Source organism: Thalassophryne amazonica, chromosome 15 (assembly GCF_902500255.1).
Source record: "Thalassophryne amazonica chromosome 15, fThaAma1.1, whole genome shotgun sequence".
NCBI lineage: Eukaryota > Metazoa > Chordata > Actinopteri > Batrachoidiformes > Batrachoididae > Thalassophryne > Thalassophryne amazonica.
In genome coordinates this window covers 8,665,692-8,688,311 of record NC_047117.1, presented here as the reverse complement: position 1 = coordinate 8,688,311, position 22,620 = coordinate 8,665,692, and the positions used below count along the sequence as shown (strand labels likewise).

At 38.2% G+C, this 22,620-nt stretch overlaps 1 protein-coding gene across 1 annotated transcript; it reads right to left on the bottom strand.

The window, feature by feature from the left end:
- Positions 1–772: 772 nt before the first annotated feature.
- On the bottom strand, positions 773–22,447 carry rac2 (Rac family small GTPase 2). Its single transcript, XM_034188335.1, has 7 exons — positions 22,313–22,447; positions 14,547–14,618; positions 8,753–8,870; positions 8,003–8,065; positions 5,453–5,612; positions 3,002–3,135; positions 773–1,413 (listed from the first exon to the last, which is right to left on the bottom strand). Exons 1-6 carry the CDS (start codon positions 22,345–22,347, stop codon positions 3,005–3,007), a joined length of 579 nt encoding a protein of 192 aa, XP_034044226.1. The 5' UTR covers positions 22,348–22,447; the 3' UTR covers positions 773–1,413; positions 3,002–3,004.
- Positions 22,448–22,620: the final 173 nt, after the last annotated feature.

The window sequence follows — 22,620 nt, the reverse complement described above, 5'->3', positions numbered from 1 at the left end:
CTGGAGTGGTCTGGCCAGTCTCCAGACCTGAACTCAATAGAAAATCTTTGGAGGGAGCTGAAACTCCAAACCTGAAAGATCTAGAGAAGATCTGTATGGAGGAGTGGACCAAAATCCCTGCTGCAGTGTGTGCAAACCTGGTGAAAAACTACAGGAAACATTTGAGCTCTGTAATAACAAAGGCTACTATACCAAATATTAACATTGATTTTCACAGGTGTTCAAATACTTATTTGCAGCAGTAATATACAAATAAATTATAAAAAAAAAAATCATACATTGTGATTTCTGGATTTTTTTTTTAATTTAGATTATGTCTCTCACAGTGGACATGCACCTAAGATGAAAATTTCAGACCCCTCCATGATTTCTAAGTGGGAGAACTTGCAAAATCGCAGGGTGTTCAAATACTTATTTTCCTCACTGTATCTAAGAAGTCCCCCAAAATATGCAACAAAAACACCAGAACCAAGAGATGAACCTGTTAGTGCTGACCTTGCCAATGGCTGGTAAGATAGGGGCGGGTTCCGGCTTCATTCATCCCGCCCAGGTCACACAGAAGGTCACACCAGTGCTCCGCCTACACCCATTTATGGGTTAGTTGGGACGTGATGGGTGGTCCATCAGATGTATCATATTACCATGTGTTTCTGCATCCACCCACTCCCTTTTTTTGACATGTTTACAAGCAGAATATTCTGGGCGTTCCAACGTTCAGGTATGGTAAAGCACAAGACATTCTAAAAAAAAACAAACAAACAAACAAACAAGATTCATGTGGTGTCCAAAATTTAATTTCAGGAGACATGATAAATATACTAAATGTACTAGAAACAGTTTACACTCTGCTGTACTTATAGAAATGTATCAGTACACTGAAAAAATTAAGCATGACTTTAAATATGTACCAGGATATTGTGTCCAAAGTTATTTAGATTGTGATTATGTGCAACCAATGTACTTATTTAAATCAAGTCAATCCAACACACTTTTTTCATTGTACACAAAAGAGCCCAACACACAAATATATTTCAATAGTGCAGAAACTACATGTGATTTGCTTTTACTTATACTCCTCCTGCAGTCAGCTGCAGCTCTAATTTATGATTTATTCCTGATAAATTGTTGTATTTTAAAGAAAAGTCACTTCAGCTACAGCTCGGTTGACGAAACAGTATTTTGCAAACCAGTTTAAGTGTGCTGCAAAAAACAAAAAAACAAAAAAAAAACCTCTGCCATTGATTCATTACAACATCGAAAGTTATAATTATTATCATTTCAGCTGATGCAAATCCAGACGCGGTTTCCATTCAGAAAAATAACCACTTTCAAATCGCCTTTGTTCTTTTACCCCGCCAGTCTGGAGACACTTTCTCACTCTCTCACTCTCTCTCTCGCTGTGTATCTCTGCTCCTGGAGGAAAATGATAAGAGTGAAAAACATGAATTTGCAAAACCATTATCGTTGTACACACAGGTGGAAATGACACAAGCACGAACAGTTTGAGCATCTTTAATTCTGTTCTGGTTAAACAGAAAAGAAAAACAGCAAGACTCATTTCCTGTTATAGCATTTTGTGGAAATAAACATTTCACATCCTTTCAAAGTGCCAGCAGGATGTGCTCAGTGCAATTATTATGGCAATGTTATAAAAAAGAGGTAGAGGCTTAAAATGATCTCTGTTTTCCCCCCTTTTGGACATTGTGTTCTGATGTTATTAATTTATGTCCTGCTGAGGAAAAAGGTTGCTTCACTGTCAAGTTATCGTCGTGTTTTCTAGCTCATTAGCTGCTCTGCAGGTCTCTCCTCCTGGCCATTAGCAAATCTATGTGAAAGGAACACATTTTCCATTATATATATATATATATAATATCTATTGTAATGTTGATGTCAAACATGACAATGGCTGTTGCACACAACATCAGTTCTCATTAATTTGATTTATTTGATATGACTTGTCTACAACCAAAATGTTTCCAAAATAAATGTAGTCAAACTGTAAGATGATTTTTGGCTGTCAGCCCATCTCATTTTCACCCAAATTTAATTTCACAAATTAATAAAGAGTTGAGACATTGTTGCAAATTTGAGCAGCTTTGTCACCATCTTGTGGATGATGGGAGCATTGCAGGGCTTCTGATATGCTTACTTGAAACCAAAAATTCAAAATAATAATAATTAAAAAAAATTAAATGTCAGAAATATCTGATATTTATTTAGTTTTTTGGCAAGCTGAGTTTTGGCCTCCGAGTGTTAATGTATGATTTTTAGAGTTTTACCATTCTTGAGTTTTAGGACGTGGAATGTTTTGCCGTACAGATGGACTGAAGGATGGCCAGAAGGACAGCAATTTTTCTTGACAAGCACAATTTATCGTTGTGAATTATGGTTTGCTGAGAATGGAAATTATACTTAAAAGTGGTGATTGCCTGAAGATTTCAAAATATACTGCGGGGTCAGTCTTTATCTTAGATTAGATTAGATAGAACTTTATTGATCCTTTGGGAAGCCTCCCTCAGGGAAACTGAGGAAAAAACTGAGCATTGTACAGCAGCACACAGGGTAAGAAGCACACAGAGTATCAAAAGTGAAAGTAAAACAGAAAAACAGCTGCAGTTTATGACCCTTGACTTCTTAAAGATGGAGGGCAAGTGAGTTGTAATCATCAGTCACTTTTTAATCAGTCTTTTATGACTATTTTTACTTTACATGATAATATTTCTAGTCTTCCTTGCTTACCTTCCTTTACAAAAATCTGTAAATTATAATGAAACAAATGGCAAAAAAAGAAGAATGTTTACATATGTAAAGCATCATTTAGTCCAAAATCAGTGTGACGTTAAAAACTAATATTTTAACATCTTAGAAACAGTAACCAGTCAGCAGTTTCAACTGTCATAGTTGAATTCAGAACACCAAAATTCACAATAAAATTGCTCATTTTATCTCCAAAGCAGACAACTTCTGAAAAGCTGTAGTCCAGCTTGCACTCTTCCCTCACCGGTTACAGCAGCATGCACCCCTTCTTCTTGACCTTGGCGGGTTGAGGGCAGAGCACAGCTCGGATCGCCTCGTCAAAAACTGTCTTCAGTCCACGCTGGGTCAAAGCCGAACACTCCAAGTACTTCACTGCGTCTGTGGTTTGATTAATTAAACATTAATCAAACCCACATTCATCCCGAAGAGCATACGAACATACAACAAAACCTGACATGGCAACATTCTGTTTCCCTACTTGTATTTTAATGCTCACATTGACTGACAATTTGAGTCAATAGTCAGCGTAATGTCAGTTGGTCGCTCTGATAAAATAATCCAAGTTGGCGGAACACACTTTGAAAGAGCTGTGTTTCTGTATAAATGGAATATGTTTCTCATATATTTTGTAGAAGTTAGTGATAAAGAAACACTCTTGGGTTGCCCGATGACACCTCTGAAGTGATTTACAATCTTACAGAGATGAGGTGTGCACGCCCTGTGAACGCTCACCAAGACATAAAGCCAACGGCGTGACGCCGTCATTTGTAGCTAATGTGACCGTAGCTTTAGTTTATCCAAGTCAAAGGTATATCTCTGTTAAACTAAAGATAAGCACGTGTACTTTGAGTTTACGTGTCATGTAGGGGAATCCAGGCCACAGTGGATCAGAAATGATGTTTTGTGGCAGCATAAACACATTACGCATAGGTTTAGGTAATTCTATTGTGGATTTAATACAGCAAGTTATTGTTTATAAGACTGTTATTTATGTCTCTCCAAGTGTAATTTACAGGTGTTTAAAATCGATTTGAAAATTTTTGATTCACTGTGCTCCAGACACAAATTCACGGGGCACAGTGAATCAACTTAGATGAAATGAAATGAAAAAAATGAAATGACATGAAAAAACACAATTGTAAAGATTTCTTCAAAATTATTAAATATATGCTGATGCATATACAAACTAATCCAGAAAACCAGCTATCTAATGTGTGAGTGTCTTATATAGTGATATAAGTCCTTTAGAAACTATTATAAATACAACAGTCAGAATTTCTGTTCAAACATGAAAACAGTTGTTTATATATACAAATTATAGAAAGAATTCATGTAAAAAATGAATGTATAAGCTTCAACAAGTAATATTTGTCATCCACTTGATACTGGGGCTTAGAAAATCACTTTAGTAAATCACACACGAGTCATGTTATCAAATAGCTGAAAGTCTGGAGAAGACATAACACATGCTCATCAGTTGGATGGGGTAGTCTTCTAACTAATTACAATTTTTGGACCACCTTTCCTCTGTTGTGAGAAATAAATACAAAGACACTGATATCCACAGAATTTACTTTTGATAGGAAAAAACTGACTTCACTTAGTTTTATCCTTAATGTATCCAAAAACAAAACACTAATTTATAAGGGGGATGTCTTTATGAATAAAAATATGGCATAACTGCTGCAAATTTATATGTAGTTTTGCAGATATAGCTACTGATTCACTGTGCCCCGGTTTCCCCTACTTAGATTATGTTTACTAAAAGGTACACTGAAATGTATGACAAAATGCGGAATAATGTATGTATGAAAAATGTATGAAAATGCAGGAGAATCTCACTATACTTGCCGTATACTGACAAATATACTTGTAGCTATAAGAAACAACTGTCTTCAGGTAACAGAGAAATCACCTGCTGTAAAGTTGGACTTAATGGTCTCAGGTAAGCTGTGACCAGAGAGTTCTTGGATCAAATCCTGATCAGAGTGGAATGTCTTTAAAATCCTTTGTATGTCGTACTTTCATGTACTTTCATAACCTAAAAGGTTACTTGTACTTTCATAACCTAAAAGGTGGTCTACAGTAACTACAGTAGCACCAAATTGCAAAAACCTCATGGTCATTGTTCAGTAAAAACAAAACTGTGTACTCAAACTGTGCTACTCTTACATTTAGAGTGTAAAAATATGATTTTATAAACTAAGAAGTTGGCAAATTTAATCCTGAGACATATTGAAATAGCACACCAACAAGTATGCTTTAAAGTGTACTTCGGTAGTAAACTTATTACTACTTTTATTTAATAAAACAGACAAAGTGCTTTTTATTTTCTTTTTATTAAGGGTAGTACTCACTATCATGGTGCCTAGCCGTCTATCTAAACTAGCACAGATATTATAATTGCTCTCTATGCTCACCGGGATAATTAGCATGTAGCTATCTTAAAAAAAGAAAAGAAAATAATTTATTTTGTGAGCTGTGTTCAACATGTAATGTTGCTGCTGTTGGTTTGGGGTTTTTCCACTTAATATTTCTACATTTTATTTGTGGCATTATATATTTATGATGATCGGCTCATCAGGTGGCTTAGTGGTTAGCACTGTTGCCTCACAGTGAGAAGGTCCTAGGTTCTGACTTGGTGCTTTCTGTGTGTAGGTTACATGTTCTCCCAGACCCCGGCTGTGTGACTGACCTATCTCTTTAGCCAGAGCCAATCCCTGAGGGTAGGTGATGGGCGCTAACTTCTTCTCTTTCAGCTTCTCGATGGTTTCCTTCTCATCTCGCAGATCCAGTTTGGTGCCCACTAGGATGATGGGTGTGGAGGGACAGTGGTGGCGAACCTCTGGGTACCACTAGTGAGAAACATCCAAATGAACCAAAGAACTACATTTAAAATGGTCAATCAGAGGAGCAAATCTGTTTGTAATCCTGAAAGTGGCCACCAAGAAGATTAAAGCACCAAAAGTGCATGAAAAACATATATAGCAGTGCAGCTCAGACTATGCAGGTCTCATAAAAATTCTTACTTCTGATTCCTCACTCGATTCTCCCCTTTTCCTTCTTATCTTCGCCATCTTTCAATTTCCTCTCCATGCTCCTCTGCACTAAATCTTTTTTTACTCGTTCGCCTCGCCTATTTTCAGTCCAGCTATTGCCCCCATTGAGAAAACGAGTGACGGTATCTGCTGTAAGAGTCATTGTGTTCACATCACTTAGAAAACTGCACTTCAGCCAGACACAAAATATTTTTTTTCTTGTTGGAATAATCTGATGAATGCGTACCTTTTCTTCTCATCATTCCCATTTTTTCCACTCTCTAAGCAGCATGCTTTCTAGCAATATCTCGTCTTGGCGGAATCCTTTAGAATAACTTTTAATTAAATTTTATCTACAGTGTAATGTTAAGAAAGATTACATATTTTTCACAAACTATTTTTTATATAATTCTTGAAAGATGCCTGAATATACATCCTCTCCTGTCCTTTACCAAAAAGAGAAAAAAAAATGCAGCAGCACCAAAGGCCCATCCTACCGCTGAGACATTTCTAATTGAGAAACATCGGAAAATTGTGTTGTTTCGACACATTGGGAACACGTGCAACTCATGTACCCTATTGAAATCATCTTTCCTCTTTTCAGTGTACTTCGGTGATATGGATTTCATTTTATAGCTGCAGTGTGTACACTCACAGAAATATTTAACACTAACTTTTAAGATTTATGTAATTTTATTACATGACAAATTCCCATTTACTTTTTTAGATAATTTTAATACAAACCTACCAAATAAACCTTACATGATGCATATTCATTACTGTAATAAATCCTATTCATTTGAAATACATAATCCTCAGCTTTATGTATTTAGTATTAATAAAATATAATTACTCTAAATCAATAATAAAGACAGTATTTATTTAAAATACATAAAGTATATTGTTTGAATTGCATAATAATTATGTTGCCTATGCCATTTATCTTGTATAGGTAACATAATTATTATGCAATTCAAACAATATAGTTTATGTATTTTTATTTATTACAGTAATGAATATGTATCATGTAAGGTTTATTTGGTAGGTTTGTATTAAAATTATCTAAAAAAAAAGTAAATGGGAATTTGTCATGTAATAAAATTACATAAATGTTAAAAGTTAGTGTTAAATATTTCTGTGAGCGTAGGATTTAGTGTCATCTAGTGGTGAGGTAGCAGACTGCACTGTGCCATTGCCAGTCAGAATTTTGTTTCATTTCACATTTGTGCTTTTTTGGCAGCAGGGTTTCACGCTCCCCTTCCTTCTGTTGCAATAAACAATATGCATGATCCTCTGTTTCATAAAATGACGTGTACATCAACATGAGCAACCAGCAGAATTGTACAATGGAGCCACCGGTGATCCTTTTGTTTCATGCCTCTGCGCCCCGTTTTTTTTTTTTTTTTTTTTTTATCTTCTGTTGCAAAATGCAACTAGAGCACCGCATTCTTAAGAGAGCAAACCTTTTTCCAATTCTACAAAATTTTACCTTCGAAATAATTTTCAAGGTCAAAGTCTTAAGTCAAATGATAGATAGATAGATAGATAGATAGATAGATAGATAGATAGATAGATAGATAGATAGATAGATAGATAGATAGATAGATAGATAGATAGATAGATAGATAGATAGATAGATAGATAGATAGATAGATAGATAGATAGATAGACACACACACACAGTGTTGCCAAAGTAACTTTGAAAAGTTACTTCATTAGTTACTCTATACAGTTATATTTTACAGTTACTTCATTAGCAGCTGTGGACAAATTGTTTGCAGCTGCTGAATGTAATTAATAAAGTAACTCATAATCTAACTTGGTTATTTTTAAGTATTAGTACTCAGAAAAGTAACTATTAGTTACTTTGCTGATTAGTTACTTTGCTGATTTCTCAATCTTAAGAGTAACCAAGTTAGATTACTAGTTACCTTATTAGTTACATTACTTACTAGTTGCAAGTTTTTGGCAGCTTCTAATAAAGTAATTGCATAAAGCTGCTAATGAAGTAACTGGAAAATATAACTGCATAACGTAACTGTATAAAGCAACTAAAAAAGTAACTTTTCAAAGTTACTTTGAAACACTATATATATATATATATATATATATATATATATATATATATATATATATATATATATATATATATATATACATAATAATGACGATAACCAGGTATAGGTAGTACAATCCTGCATGCTTACCTTGGCTCTGACATTCTCATAGGATGCCGGACTCACCAAGGAGAAACAGATGAGAAAAACATCCTGGATGGAAAGCAGCAAAAAAGAGGGAGAGATCTATTTATGACCTGTTGAAGCTCTGAATGGTCATTGTTACAAATATGATGACAACATGAAATTTTAACCAAACAAACACAATTGATTCCTGGACTTCCTGTCAAAATTAAACATAAGGAGGAGACACTCAGAACAGAGGCTGGGTCTAAATTCTTGGATTAAAATGTTAGTGTGTTTAAACTAAATACTAGTGGGTTTTTGTTTGTGGTACTTGGCGAACATTGGAAGGAACACTCAAAGTTCCCAAACCCCTGAACTAAAAACAATAGTTTTAATTGTGATTTCCCCATTTTTTTCCACTGGAAAATTGCAATTTTAAAAGTTGAAACATGAGCCATTCAGCTGTCAAACATATGTTCTGCCGTAAAGCTGAATGCAGCATGCATCCTTCTGCAAATTTCAACAAATACACTTCTTCAAAGTGATGCTGTGTTGCCTTGAAGAATAATCTCAATATAGTTCATTAATGTTAGATTTCTGACAGGGAAACAGAACTGGAAGCTGTGGTTTTCTCCTTAAAAAAACTTTTAAGTTTCTTTCTCCGGCTGATGCATCCTCAGCCCACACTCTCACGTGTTCCCTGGTTACGTTGACACACACACACACAGTGTTTTGGTGCATGTTTAACAAGTGTTGTGTCTATGTTGTTGTTACCGTCTGTGGGTAGGAGAGTGGACGGAGTCTGTCGTAGTCTTCCTGTCCAGCTGTATCCCAGAGTCCTAGGTTGACCGGTTTGCTGTCCACCATCACATTAGCGGAATAGTTGTCAAAGCTATGAAAGGGTGTAGATGGTCAACCGAGTGAACATACGTGCACATCGTACTCCATTTCAACTGATACATTTCTCTGAAACACTGAAATATTACACTCAAAGTGATGAAACCTGTTGGATGCAGATGTTGCACCAGACTGCAAAAGTAAATATACAATAATGTACAAATGTATACACAACTGTATGAATATTAATAATAATAATGCAGAATTCCTTCTCTCACCTATGGTCATGAAGGTTGGGTCATGACCAAAAGAACAAGATCGCAGGTACAAGCGGCCAAAATGGGCTTCCTTAGGAGGATGGCTGGTGTCTCCCTTAGAGATAGGGTGAGAAGTTCGGTCATCCATGGGGAACTCAGAGTAGAGCCGCTGCTCCTTTGCACTGAAAGGAGCCAGCTGAGGTGGTTAGGGCATCTGGTAAGGATGCCTCCTGGACGCCTCCCTAGGGAGGTGTTCCAGGCACATCCACCTGAGAGGAAATCCCTGGGAAGACCCAGGACGAGATGGAGAGATTATATCTCCACACTGGCCTGGGAATGCCTCGGGATCCGCCAGTCAGAGGCGGTCAATGTGGCCTGGAGAAGGGAATTCTGGGGTCCCCCGCTGGAGCTGTTGCCCCCGTGACCTGAACCCGGGCAAGCAGTTGAAGATGAGTGATGAGCAGAATTCTGGAGTGGATAAGTGTTAAGTACTGCAGTCCATGACATTATTAACAAAATGATCAGAAGTCATTAATATGTGGCAGTGATGCAGAAAAATGACTGATGGAGGAAAGAACTCCGGCAAAGTACAAATTGCTGCTACTTGCAAGATTTGAATAAAACCTCGTTTGACTTCTGCTGCTTAAAACATCCAAATATAAGAAGTTATGTCACTGCAAATACATTATTCTGCAATTCGAATGTCATATCTTTTTTTTACTTATTTAGTTGGTTTCTTTGAATTGTGGTAGTCCTACTGTGGTGGTGCAGATTGTCTCTTGATCAATTCCGGATGGGATATCTACATCCAGGATTGATCTACAGATGCCAGTGCCTGGGTTTGTTTAACGTAGGAACGTGGTTCCATGCTGACACGGCCCTTGACAGATCCTTAGCCTGGTCCAATGGGCAGGAAATCCCAGGCAATTGGGGTCTGAAGACCTGCTGCAGCCTTCATCCACCTTCACAGCCATTGGGTTACAAGCCATCACCTCCTTCGCCTACAGCTGAGGACTTTTTGTTTCACCAGAGCCCCATTTACAGTCTTGTGTTCAGGGTTTCCCCACTGTATTTTACCCCAACAGACAATCTCCTTCTTGATCCATTATCCAGGTGTCACAGCATGGACGAGGAGTTGGGTTTTGACAGTCGTTATTTGAATAGGGGCCATTCATATTCAAGAACATCAAAACAAAACACAGGATACAACCATGCCAGAGTTAAAATTGCTATTTTTCATCCGCAATCTCCAGGCAGGTTACATAAAAACATATAAACATATACAAGCCATCTACACAAATTAGAGATGGGATGATAACAGAGACCAGAAAATACACCAAAACAAGACACACAATGACGAGGACAACGTAAAAGAATGCAGAATGCTCTGCCTGGGTCCAGTCTGACATAGCTGGATGTAGACACATACCTTCTGATTTTCCAGTAGCCACAATTTTAAATACGTGGGCTGTCAATAAAGTAACGGTCCTTTTTATTTTTTTCAAAAACTATATGGATTTCATTCATATGTTTTTACGTCAGACATGCTTGAACCCTCGTGCGCATGCGTGAGTTTTTCCACGCCTGTCGGTGACGTCATTCGCCTGCGAGCACTGCTTGTGGGAGGAGTCGTCCAGCCCCTCGTCGGAATTCCTTTGTCTGAGAAGTTGCTGAGAGACTGGTGCTTTGTTTGATCAAAATTTTTTCTAAACCTGTGAGACACATCGAAGTGGAAACGGTTCGAAAAATTAAGCTGGTTTTCAGTGAAAATTTTAACGGCTGATGAGAGATTTTGAGGTGATTCTGTCGCTTTAAGGACTTCCCACGGTGCGAGACGTCGCTCAGCGCTCTCAGCCGCTGTCGTCAGCCTGTTCAAGCTGAAAACCTCCACATTTCAGGTTCTATTGATCCAGGACGTCGTGAGAGAACAGAGAAGTTTCAGAAGAAGTCGGTTTCAGCATTTTATCCGGATATTCCACTGTTAAAGGAGATTTTTTTAATGAAAGACGTGCGGACGGGTCCGCGCGTCGGGACGCAGCCGCCGCGACGCTCCGCCACAGGAAAAACACCTCTGTTGAAAGCCTTGAGGACAAGTTGGAACATGTTCTGCCTGTTAAACAATTTCTCATATACTCACTCCACTGAAAGCCATCAAAAGCCGCCTGGATTTTACAAATGGTTATCAACACGGAGGTGTTTTTCCTGTGCCGCCGCACCGCGTCGGCTGCGTCCCGACGCGCGGACCCGTCCGCACGTCTTTCATTAAAAAAATCTCCTTTAACAGTGGAATATCCGGATAAAATGCTGAAACCGACTTCTTCTGAAACTTCTCTGTTCTCTCACGACGTCCTGGATCAATAGAGCCTGAAATGTGGAGGTTTTCAGCTTGAACAGGCTGACGACGGCGGCTGAGAGCGCTGAGCGACGTCTCGCACCGTGGGAAGTCCTTAAAGCGACAGTATCACCTCAAAATCTCTCATCAGCCGTTAAAGGTTTCACTGAAAACCAGCTTAATTTTTCGAACCGTGTCCACTTCGATGTGTCTCACAGGTTTAGAAAAAATTTTGATCAAACAACGCGCCAGTCTCTCAGCAACTTCTCAGACAAAGGAATTCCGACGAGGGGCTGGACGACTCCTCCCACAAGCAGTGCTCACAGGCGAATGACGTCACCGACAGGCGTGGAAAAACTCACGCATGCGCACGAGGGTTCAAGCATGTCTGACGTAAAAACATATGAATGAAATCCATATAGTTTTTGAAAAAAATAAAAAGGACCGTTACTTTATTGACAGCCCTCGTAGATTTCAAAAGCGTGATATGTAGTGCAGAGTCTTATTGATAATGGTACGTTTATCACCCTTCTGTCTAAAAGTGGTACACCTAAAACGGTACGACACAGTCTCGTTTGGTAGAGGCCCTCATACCACCACAACTCATGTAGCGCCTCATATATAAAACAGTCATACTTGAATTTTTTTTTTTATAATTTTCAAAGCTACAAAGCTTGAGATTTCCAGGATGCTGCAGTGATGACATTTTTTTTAAAATCATAGATGTTTTTATGCCTTTTTTGAAACGAGATTCTATTGGTTTGGGAGTAGTCCTACTAGTTAGACACTGAAGCAACATCTTAAGTAACACTGTCCTCATGTGGTCCCACAGAGGAATTACAGCCAAACCTTAACTGAATGTGTGGTTTGAATTTCAACACATATTCAGTTTGTATCTGTTGATGCCCTTTCATTTGTGATGGACATGGATTTGTGATGGATATATATATATATATATAAAACCCATAATTGGATTCCATTGTACTGTGAAGCAATGTACTTAAAAAAAGGGTACCAACCAATATTCTATAATTTTTACTATTGTGCTAAAACAGGTAAAATGGTCATTCAGTCTCTACGGGTCACCAAAAGTTTTTCTTACATTTGGAAATGAGAGATGCAAGAAGTGTAATATTTTGCCTTTTTGTGGATTTCTGACACATTTTCATTTGGTCATTAAATATGGCTATTGGGTATTGTGAAGGTTTTGTGTCTGTCTGTCTGTCTGTCTGTCTGTGCTCAGCATAGGTCCAATCTTATTACTGCCAGTCTTCAAATTCACAGGGAACATTCTTGGGACACAGACCTTGGACAAGTTCAAATATGGCTAACCTTGACCTAGTTTAAGAGGTATTTTAAGAGGTTTAAAAGTTACAATCTGTTTCAATCTGTTCAGTTTTGTTTTTGAGTGGTGGAGGTGAGAGCCAATCAGAGTAGAGCTGCAACATGACGTCAGTGGGTGGTGTCTTCAAAACCGCTTTGTTTTGTGTGTTTATATACGTTTCTCATATATTATGTAAAAGCTAGCGAGATATAAACACTTCTAAAACTGAAAACACTGTTTTTGGAACCTAATAACACCTCTGAACATAATCATTTTGTGGACATTAGTATGGCTTCCTTGAGTAGCTAGCTTCTACCAACTTCATTACAGGTATATTATGAGCGAAGGCAAAGCTCGCTCATGGTACACTGAGTCCCAAACAGGAAGTGCCACATTTTGAGTCCACAGTGAAGCAGGAAATGTCAAATGTTTAACACTTCCTGGATTGACAAGACAGGAGATCTCATGGGATCTCGTGGGAACTCAGTGACAAGTTGAACCTGAAACAGGAAGTGCCAAATTTTGAGCCCAAAGTGAAACAGGAAATGTCAAAGGTTGAACACTTCCTGGGTTGATATTATATGACTATGGCCCTCTTAAACAGTTAAGAGGGCCATAGTTGGGGGTCCCATCTCATATAATATCATTATAATAATAATAATAAATAATAATAATATAATATACCCAGAAGCTGAAGGTTTTTGGCCCTGCTTATGCTTCCCAGAAGCATTTACTGAAAATAAAGTGTGAAGGACCTAAATGACATGGTGAGTGTCTGAAGAGCTTCACTTGTTCATTTCCGCAACATATACATTTTATGTAAAAGCTAGAGAGAACTAAACACTTCTAAAACTGAAAATGCTGTTTTTGTAACCTGATACCACCTCTGGGGTCATTTACAAGACATTTTGCAGATGTTAGCATGCACGCTATCTTCAACTAACTCAAAGCTAACTTCCTATGGAGTTAAATTTGTCTCATTAATATGTGAAAATGCACAGAAGGTGATCTACAAATATTCCTCGATTTGGACAAATTCCGCTCTTGACAAAAGCTCATTTACACACACGCACACACACACACACACACACACACACACACACACACACACACACACACACACACACACACACACGCGCGGCCTCCTGCAGATGCTGTTAAAACATAAATGTTTTTGATTGAGTGATTGAACATGTATATTTTACTGAACATGCATAACTTGTACGTAAGACTATAGAATCTTAATCATTAATTAAACATCTGCAAATTATGAAAAAGACGATGCTCATACGGCTGAGTTTATTTTAGCATTGCGTTATACGAGCAAAGCGTCACTCATGAAGTTTTTTAGCCATACTTATGCTCCCCAGAAGCATTTACTGAAAATAAAGTGTGAAGGACCTAAATGAGATGGTGAGGACTCTTTTTTCAGGCATATGATTTGCAAATAAAGAAAATGCTTAAAATGGCGGCAGTTAAGAGGGCCGTAGTTAGGGGGTCTGGGAGCCCCCCCAGATGGTGAAGTTTTTTGGCCATGCTAATGCTCCCCAGAAGCATTTGCTGAAAAAAGTCTGAAGGACCTAAATGACATGGTGAGATGCTGAAGAGCTTTGCTCATTCATGTCCGTGACATATGCATATTATTTAAAGTTACACTCAAATGAGAGCAGCCGATACATGTAGTTTTTTTTTAATCTCAATCCTGAATACTTGTGCATTTCTCGTGTGTTTTTTTTTTTCTTTTCAGTATATTTGATATTGTTGTGGTATAATTTGGGTTCGATGGAGCCAGCGTGTGTCCGTGTGCGTCATACTCACACAGTAGGGATGTACTCTCCGGGGAAGGCGTTGGTGGTGTAGCTGATGAGAAGACATGTTTTACCCACAGCTCTAAACAAACAAACAGTAAAACATTATGAGAAGAAAACAAACTTTATTTATTACACGTGTGACAAAGAAGGACAAAGAAAAGGAGAAGTGGAAGGTGAGATTACTTTATTACTGCAGTTAATGGAGGGAACTTCAGTCTTGTGTTCTAGATGTCCGTGAGATTCCTGTCACATTATAATGTTTTCATTTGTAAACAGCTTTAAACATACACATTAATTTATGCGAAAAAAAGGCCTTGAAGGTCTGTTTTGTATGTGAATGTTTTTGGAGGCCTGTGGCTTTAAAATTTGTAAAGACAGGCAGCAGGAACACTGGATGTTGTCTGAACATCCGCAGTGATGAAATTGCGTGCCTGCCTGCCAGAGATGATCAAACAAGTACCAACTGGCCCTGCTGCGTTTTGCTGTGATCGCTCCCCGCCTCCGCCAGCAGCACACGCAGAGTTACTTCAACCTCACTGAGTTATTCAAGCAGGCATTGGTCACCAGGCAGCGGAAGAAGGTTCCTCAGACGTGATGTCGGGTTATACTGGTGGAAAGGCTCGTCACTTTTTTCATACTTGTGATCCATTGTCATTATTGTTGGCTTGTATGTAGAAAAAAGTGCTTTTGGGGTGCAAAAACAAAACATACACTAGGCTTCCAGCCCCACCACCACCACCTTATAATGGACCATTCAGGGTGTGAAGGCGTCCTGACAGTTGTCCTAACGTTGTCCTAACATTGTCCTTGTTATTATGTCATCACCTGCGTTTGTTTGTTTGTTGGTTAGTTAACAGTCTCACAGTCACAGTTCTGCATCTATCATCATAAAATCTGGACATACAGTTCAGATAATCCTAGAATAGAGTGAGTTCATTTTTCAAGGTCATAGCTCAAGTTTCAAGGTCAAGGTCACGCAAATGGTGAAAATCGCATAATCAGCCATAACTTCGGAACTACTCACCAGAGAAAATTCTAGTTTGGATCATTTTGTTTCTTTTTGGGAGATGATTTCTGATTGACCTTGGCCTATGACTTTGACCTTTAAAAGTTCAGTCAAGGTCAAAGTTGACCTGAAAAATTAATATTCTGTATTTACATCTGATGTGTGAAAGTGGTGCATTGCTTCATAGTGTGACATCAAAAATAAATACTCTGGTGGTGGAGGTACTTGCACTCTGTGAGCGCAGCTGTAGTTAATTATGCTGTCGTTTTAGAAACTAACACAACAAAAAATAAGAAAACCAAATAGAAAAAAAAAAAAACAGTTCTGAATCTGTCCTTTGATCCTGATGTATCCTTGATACATACACCACCCTTATGAACATCTTTCATCAGGTTTATGAGTAATCTTGTTGACAACCAAACTACAAAATTGCTGGACCCACCCTTGGATTCTATCTTTGCCCAAATGTAATAAAGGATCCCATTTCAATTATTTTTTTTAAACATCTCAAGACGTCCCCAAGAACACTATGTAAGCTTCTTATCAGCTTATGGCATAGTGGATTTGGCTTCCTCCCATCATGGATGAATTTTTACAAAACAGTGATGGAGCTGATCAACGGAGCAAAACACAGAGGGCCAAAATTCACGGATTATTTCTCTACGCCGTGTGTCTATGCTGTAGTGTTTAGTGCAGCAACCACTGCACCTCTTATTTCTTCACCTTCAGTTTTCCATTTGCGCTGCAAAATAATTCAAACAATAAGAATGTCCCTTTTAGGCTTCTGTATCGATGTGGCAGTGCAACATGTGCGGCCACACGCACGTAGATATGACGCACAGCTCCTAAACTCATGAAAACACTTTGTTTTGATTTGTTGTTGCCTGTAATTAGACACTAATGAACAGGTGTGTTATTATGAATACTATAGTCCATTTTTGTGACTATATCTCTAAATTCTGCACACTGCAGCTTTAAGCCTCTATGAAGTTAAACTCGCCTGAAGTCTCCAAATCTTACTGTGTGTGTGTGTGTGTGTGTGTGTTGTGAGAACATGTGAGTCAGAAAGGAAGTGATGTTTTTAACAGAGGCCTCGTTTTGTACTGTAAAGAGGAACCAGACAAAATGAACTGTTAAAAAAACAGAAAAGAAACCGATGTCTACTTCTGATCTGTTACTCTGAGTTCTTAATCTGGTTTTCCATCAAGGTTTCTGTCCCTACATTTGGTGTTAACACGGTAAGCTTGTGGTTGTGAGGAGACATGTTAGTAAGCCGCGTGGCTTTAACTTCACCAAGACAGAATGGCGCCAAATAAGACCTATAAATGAATGTTTTTGTGTGTTATGTTTGTGCATTTTTAACAATTAAATTTTTGAAAATAAATCAATAAATGAAAGGCAGCAGAGGTCTGATACACACCCTGTACACTTTACATACCATTATATAACACATGTGTTTTTGAGTATGTATGACCTCATCATGTGACTTAGCTGTGACAGAATTATTATTTACACCAAGCAATCAAGAATATTTTTCTGATCGATATCCTCTTTAGATGATCCATCTAGGCTTTTTGGTTCTTGAGAGGTATAAAAAAAGGTGTTTTTCTTGACCTTGACCTCTAGAAATCACCTCTAGATATCAATCTAAATAATGTTCCCACCAAGTTTTATCCATTTAGGCATCTCGGTTGTTGAGATGTACAAAAGGTTTTTTCGTCAGACCATGTTTTCCTTGAATTTTGATCTTAGACCAAACTACTCTGAAGTCTAATCCAAAAAATAATTTAAGTTTGATCTATCTAGGCTTCTTGGTTGTTGAGATATGCAAAAGTAGGTCTTCATGACCAGGTTTTGCATGACCTTGACTTTTGACCAAACTTCTCCAGATTCTACAACCCCTGGCAATAATTATGGAATCACCGGCCTCAGAGGATGTTCATTCAGTTGTTTAATTTTGTAGAAAAAAAGCAGATCACAGACATGACACAAAACTAAAGTCATTTCAAATGGCAACTTTCTGGCTTTAAGAAACACTATAAGAAATCAGGAAAAATAATTGTGGCAGTCAGTAACGGTTACTTTATTAGACCAAGCAGAGGAAAAAAAATATGGAATCACTCAATTCTGAAGAATAAATTATGGAATCATGAAAAAGAAAAGAATGCTCCAACACATCACTAGTATTTTGTAGTTTTGTATTGTAGTGTTTTGTATTTTGTATCTTTATAAATGTCATTGGAATGGCACCAAACAAAAGTTCCAGCATCATCACCTTGCCCAATGCAGATTCGAGATTCATCACTGAATATGACTTTCATCCAGTCATCCACAGTCCACGATTGCGTTTCCTTAGCCCATTGTAACCTTGTTTTTTTCTGTTTAGGTGTTAATGATGGCTTTCGTTTAGCTTTTCTGTATGTAAATCCCATTTCCTTTAGGCCGTTTCTTACTGTTCGGTCACAGACGTTGACTCCAGTTTCCTCCCATTCGTTCCTCATTTGTTTTGTTGTGCATTTTCAATTTTTGAGATATATTGCTTTAAGTTTTCTGTCTTGACGCTTTGATGTCTTCCTTGGTCTACCAGTATGTTTGCCTTTAACAACCTTCCCATGTTGTTTGTATTTGGCCCAGAGTTTAGACACAGCTGACTGTGAACAACCAACATCTTTTGCAACATTGCGTGATGATTTACTCTCTTTTAAGAGTTTGATAATCCTCTCCTTTGTTTCAATTGACATCTCTCGTGTTGGAGCCATGATTCATGTCAGTCCACTTGGTGCAACAGCTCTCCAAGGTGTGTTCACTCCTTTTTAGATGCAGACTAACGAGCAGATCTGATTTGATGCAGGTGTTAGTTTTGGGGATGAAAATTTACAGGGTGATTCCATATTTTTTCCCTCTGCTTGGTCTAAAAAAGTAACCGTTACTGACTGCCACAATTATTTTTCCTGATTTCTTATAGTGTTTCTTAAAGCCAGAAAGTTGCCATTTGAAATGACTTTAGTTTTGTGTCATGTCTGTGATCTGCTTTTTTTCTACAAAATTAAACAACTGAATGAACATCCTCTGAGGCCGGTGATTCCATAATTATTGCCAGGGGTTGTAATCACCTCTAGATATCTAACCAAACAATACACCCACTGAGTTTGAAGACATTCCTTCCAGACATTTTGACTTATGGCCACAGACACACAGACGCCAGTGAAAATAATATCCTGCTGTTGCTGCTTCACCAACATGTAGGGTAACAAACAAACACACAGTGTGGCCATATATTATCAACACTGTGTGAGCATATTCTTTTACCCAAAGGCCATGACAGACTTCCCTCTAATCTAAGTCCAAGTTCCTGTCTCTTATCTATTTATGGAAGTGTTATATCTCTTTTTGGACTTCTGGCTTTGTCACGTAGACTGTCAAACTCATACTGTCCACACACAAACAAAACCCCAAACCTTCTCCGCAAGCTGCACCTGTGCAGGTTTCACCTTCTGTGCAGCTAAAAGTCCAGTCAGATGACAAGTACAAAAAAAAAAAAAGGAAAAAAAAAAAGAAAAAAGATGTTTGCAACACAATGTGGCAACAGCATCCGCACCTGTCGTAAGCAGCCGGACAGTTTTCAAACTCATGGCAGGAAGTCATTTTGTCTCAAGAAAAGCCTTCAAATGGCAGCTGATTCTGATCGTATGAAAGGTACTTGTGTTGTGCTACAGAACTGTCTTGGATCCTGGATGGCAACCACACAGAGAAACAGCCAGCCTATCCCCACCTCTGGAAAGTAGCATCTATGTACCATCTATGTATCCAGAGATGGGTGTGGTATCTGTTCCAGAACCATCCTGTGCACTGGCAACATTTCCTGTATATTCATTTGTGAATTGTTCTGTAATTTATGTTTGTAGCATGGCCCAAGCAGAGGGTCACCCCTTTGAGTCTGGTCTGCTTGATGTTTCTTCCTCAGAGGGAGTTTTTCCTTACTACTGTTGCTCTGGGGGTTGGTAAGGTTAGACCTTACTTGTGTGAAGCGTCTTGAGGCAAGCTTGTGATTTGGCGCTATATAAATAAATGAAAATGAAATTAAATTAAATGAAAAATGTACCCCAGTCAGATAGAAAGCCAGAGAGCTAATTATCCAAAAGAGCACCCGATTTCAGTTTCTAGTATTTCTAACAACACTACAGGTGTATTTGGATTGCATTTCAGTCCTTTCGATGGCAGATACATGATTTCCAGTTTTTTGCCTGGTTCCTTTCATGTCCATACCTAATTAACACAAATTAGCATATCATAGCCCCTCCACCCCTTCTGTTTTTCTCTGTTTTTAATATGTATTTCTCTGCATCGTATATAAATGATGCAGAGAAAGAAGAATACCCTACAGCTATTATATACCCTACACCTGTCCAAATGCTCACATATCTATGGCTTGCTAGTTGTCAAACTTGAATAACATAACCACTTTTTATAAAATCTAGACAAAAATGCACTTGTTGGATGAGACTCCTGTCAACTGCATACACAGTTTTTTTTTTTTAAATATTTGTCTTTGGCAAACAGATAATATGACCGATGGCTAGTATCTAAATGGTAATCAGCTTCATTACCTTCTGTGCTCAGTAAGTAACAAACATCATCAAGTTGTAGTTTCAGTCTTGTCAGACATCTAATGGAAGGCTGTGTGTCAGACGACATGAAACCAGACTGTTACATTTTCATTCTGTGGTAAAGAGCCATATGCCTTGATCCTTCTTCTTTGCGGGGACCGGATATGAAGTAGATCCACCAAACATTGCAACTTTTTGCACTATTTTATTGGTTAGACCTGAACACAGTCAATTTTACAGTGTTAAATTAACACTGCATTGAGTGCATGCAGTCTAATTAAAAACAGTCTCAAATCATCTCTCTCCTATTGTTAAATCTACCCAGTCATAGGTGTAAATTAACGCTAATAGTGTTATCAATCTGATTTAACACTGTAATGATATAGATTTAACACTGTGATGGAGTTGATTCAACAGTACTTTGAATGGGACCATCTGTGCATGTAGTCCCAGTCAAAATAGTCTCAAATCATCTCTCTCCTAGTGTTAACACTTTCCAATCATAGGTGTAAATTAACTCTGATAGTGTTATCAATCTGATTTAACACTGTAATGATAAAGAATAAACACTATAATGATGGAGTTGATTCAACAGTACTTTGAATGGGACCATCTGTGCCTGTAATCCCATTCAAAATAGTCTGAAATCATTTCTCTCCCAGTGGTAATTCCACATTGCTATAGGTGTAAATTAACTCTGTTGATGTTGATCAATTTGAACTGTAGCACTGTAGATTTAACACTGTGATGGAGTTGATTCAACAGTACTTTGAATGGGACCATCTGCGCATGTAGTTCCAGTCAAAATAGTCTCAAATCATCTCTCTCACAGTGTTAATTCTACGTTTGTATAGTAAATTAACTTTGATGGTGTTGATCAACTTGAACTGTAGCAGTAGCACTGTATATTTAACACTGTTCAACATTGCTTTGAGTGTGAGCATCTGCGCTCGCTGTAGTGTTAATTTAGCATTGTCTCATTCAAAATAGTTTTAAGTTATCTCTCTCCTAGCGTTGAATCCACTACATCATAGGTCAAAATTTACTTTGCTGTTGTTAATCAACTTGCTTTAACACTGAAATACTGTGTAGCTTTAACACTATGATGGAGTTAATTCAACACTGCTTTGAATGGGTCCATCTTTGCATATACTCCCATTCAAAATAGACTCAAATTATCTCTCTCCCAGTGTTAAACTCACTCCAGTATAGGTGTAAATTAACTCTGTTTGTGTTGATCAACTTAGATTTAACACTATGATGGAGTTGATTCAACATTGATTTGAATGTGACCACTTACACTCACAGCGGTGTTAATTTAACACTGTCTCATTCAAAATAGTTTCAAATCATCTCTCTCCTAGTGTTAAATCCACTCCATCATAGGTCTAAGTTAACTTTGCTGTTGTTAATCAACTTGCTGTAACATTTAAATACTGTGCAGATTTAACACTATGATGGAGTTAATTCAACGCCACTTCAAATTAGGCAATCTGCGCTCACTGTGGTGTTAATTTAACACTGTAAAATGTACAGTGTACCTTCCCTTTGTAGCAACCATGGTTTCCACTTCAGTATTTCCCTCCTTTTTTAACACAGAATATTGCATCACCTTCAAATAAAGCTACTTAAAAAATAAAGAAAAGTTGAACAACTTTTTGGTGTTGCTCTTCAAACATCAAAACATCTGAACAAAATGTGAGTTAAAATCAGAATTTCAGTTTGTAGAACACATCTTAAAGGCAGAAGCAGGTCTTCCTGACTGTTCATGAGCATGCACATGCGCTTGCCGCGCTCTCCTCAATGCTTTGCAGCCTTTTGGTTCATGTTGCGGCCTGCGCTGCTCTGCCATCACCTTCACTCTGAGTCAGGGCTGTCAAATGTACACCCGGGAGTCATATTTGCCTCAACACACACACACACACACACACTGGTGCATGGTGTTAAACATTACTGAGAGAAGCCCACATCAGCAACACCACCAACACCCCAGAGGAAGTTGCCCAAACAGTTACATCAGGAAGTCTGTGGCACATTTCTGTAGAACCTGTTCTGTTCTGTTTGGTTCAAACTGCCTACAGTCAGATGTTACATTTCATCATTCACAAGTGTCACTGCAGAGTCAGCTCAAGTTTTGAAAATGTAAAAGTTAAAGCGTACCCATCTCCTACCACCACACATTTGATCGCCTGCATCCTGTTTCTCTCAGCTTCGTCTGCACTCTTCAGTCGGACACAAACTCAGACTGGAAGGTTCATCGTCACCTCACAGCTACAGGAAACTATTACACACCTCCTTCCCTCCCTCCCTCTCTGACTCTTTTGCTCTCTTTCTGCCCACTCTCATTTCTCCTTCCTGTTTTTTTTTTTTTTTTTTTTTGCTTCAACTTGACTGAAACTGTTTAGCAAATACTGCAGAGCTCAATGCAAATGTGATGACTGATTTTCTCTTCTAAAGTTACTGCTGCA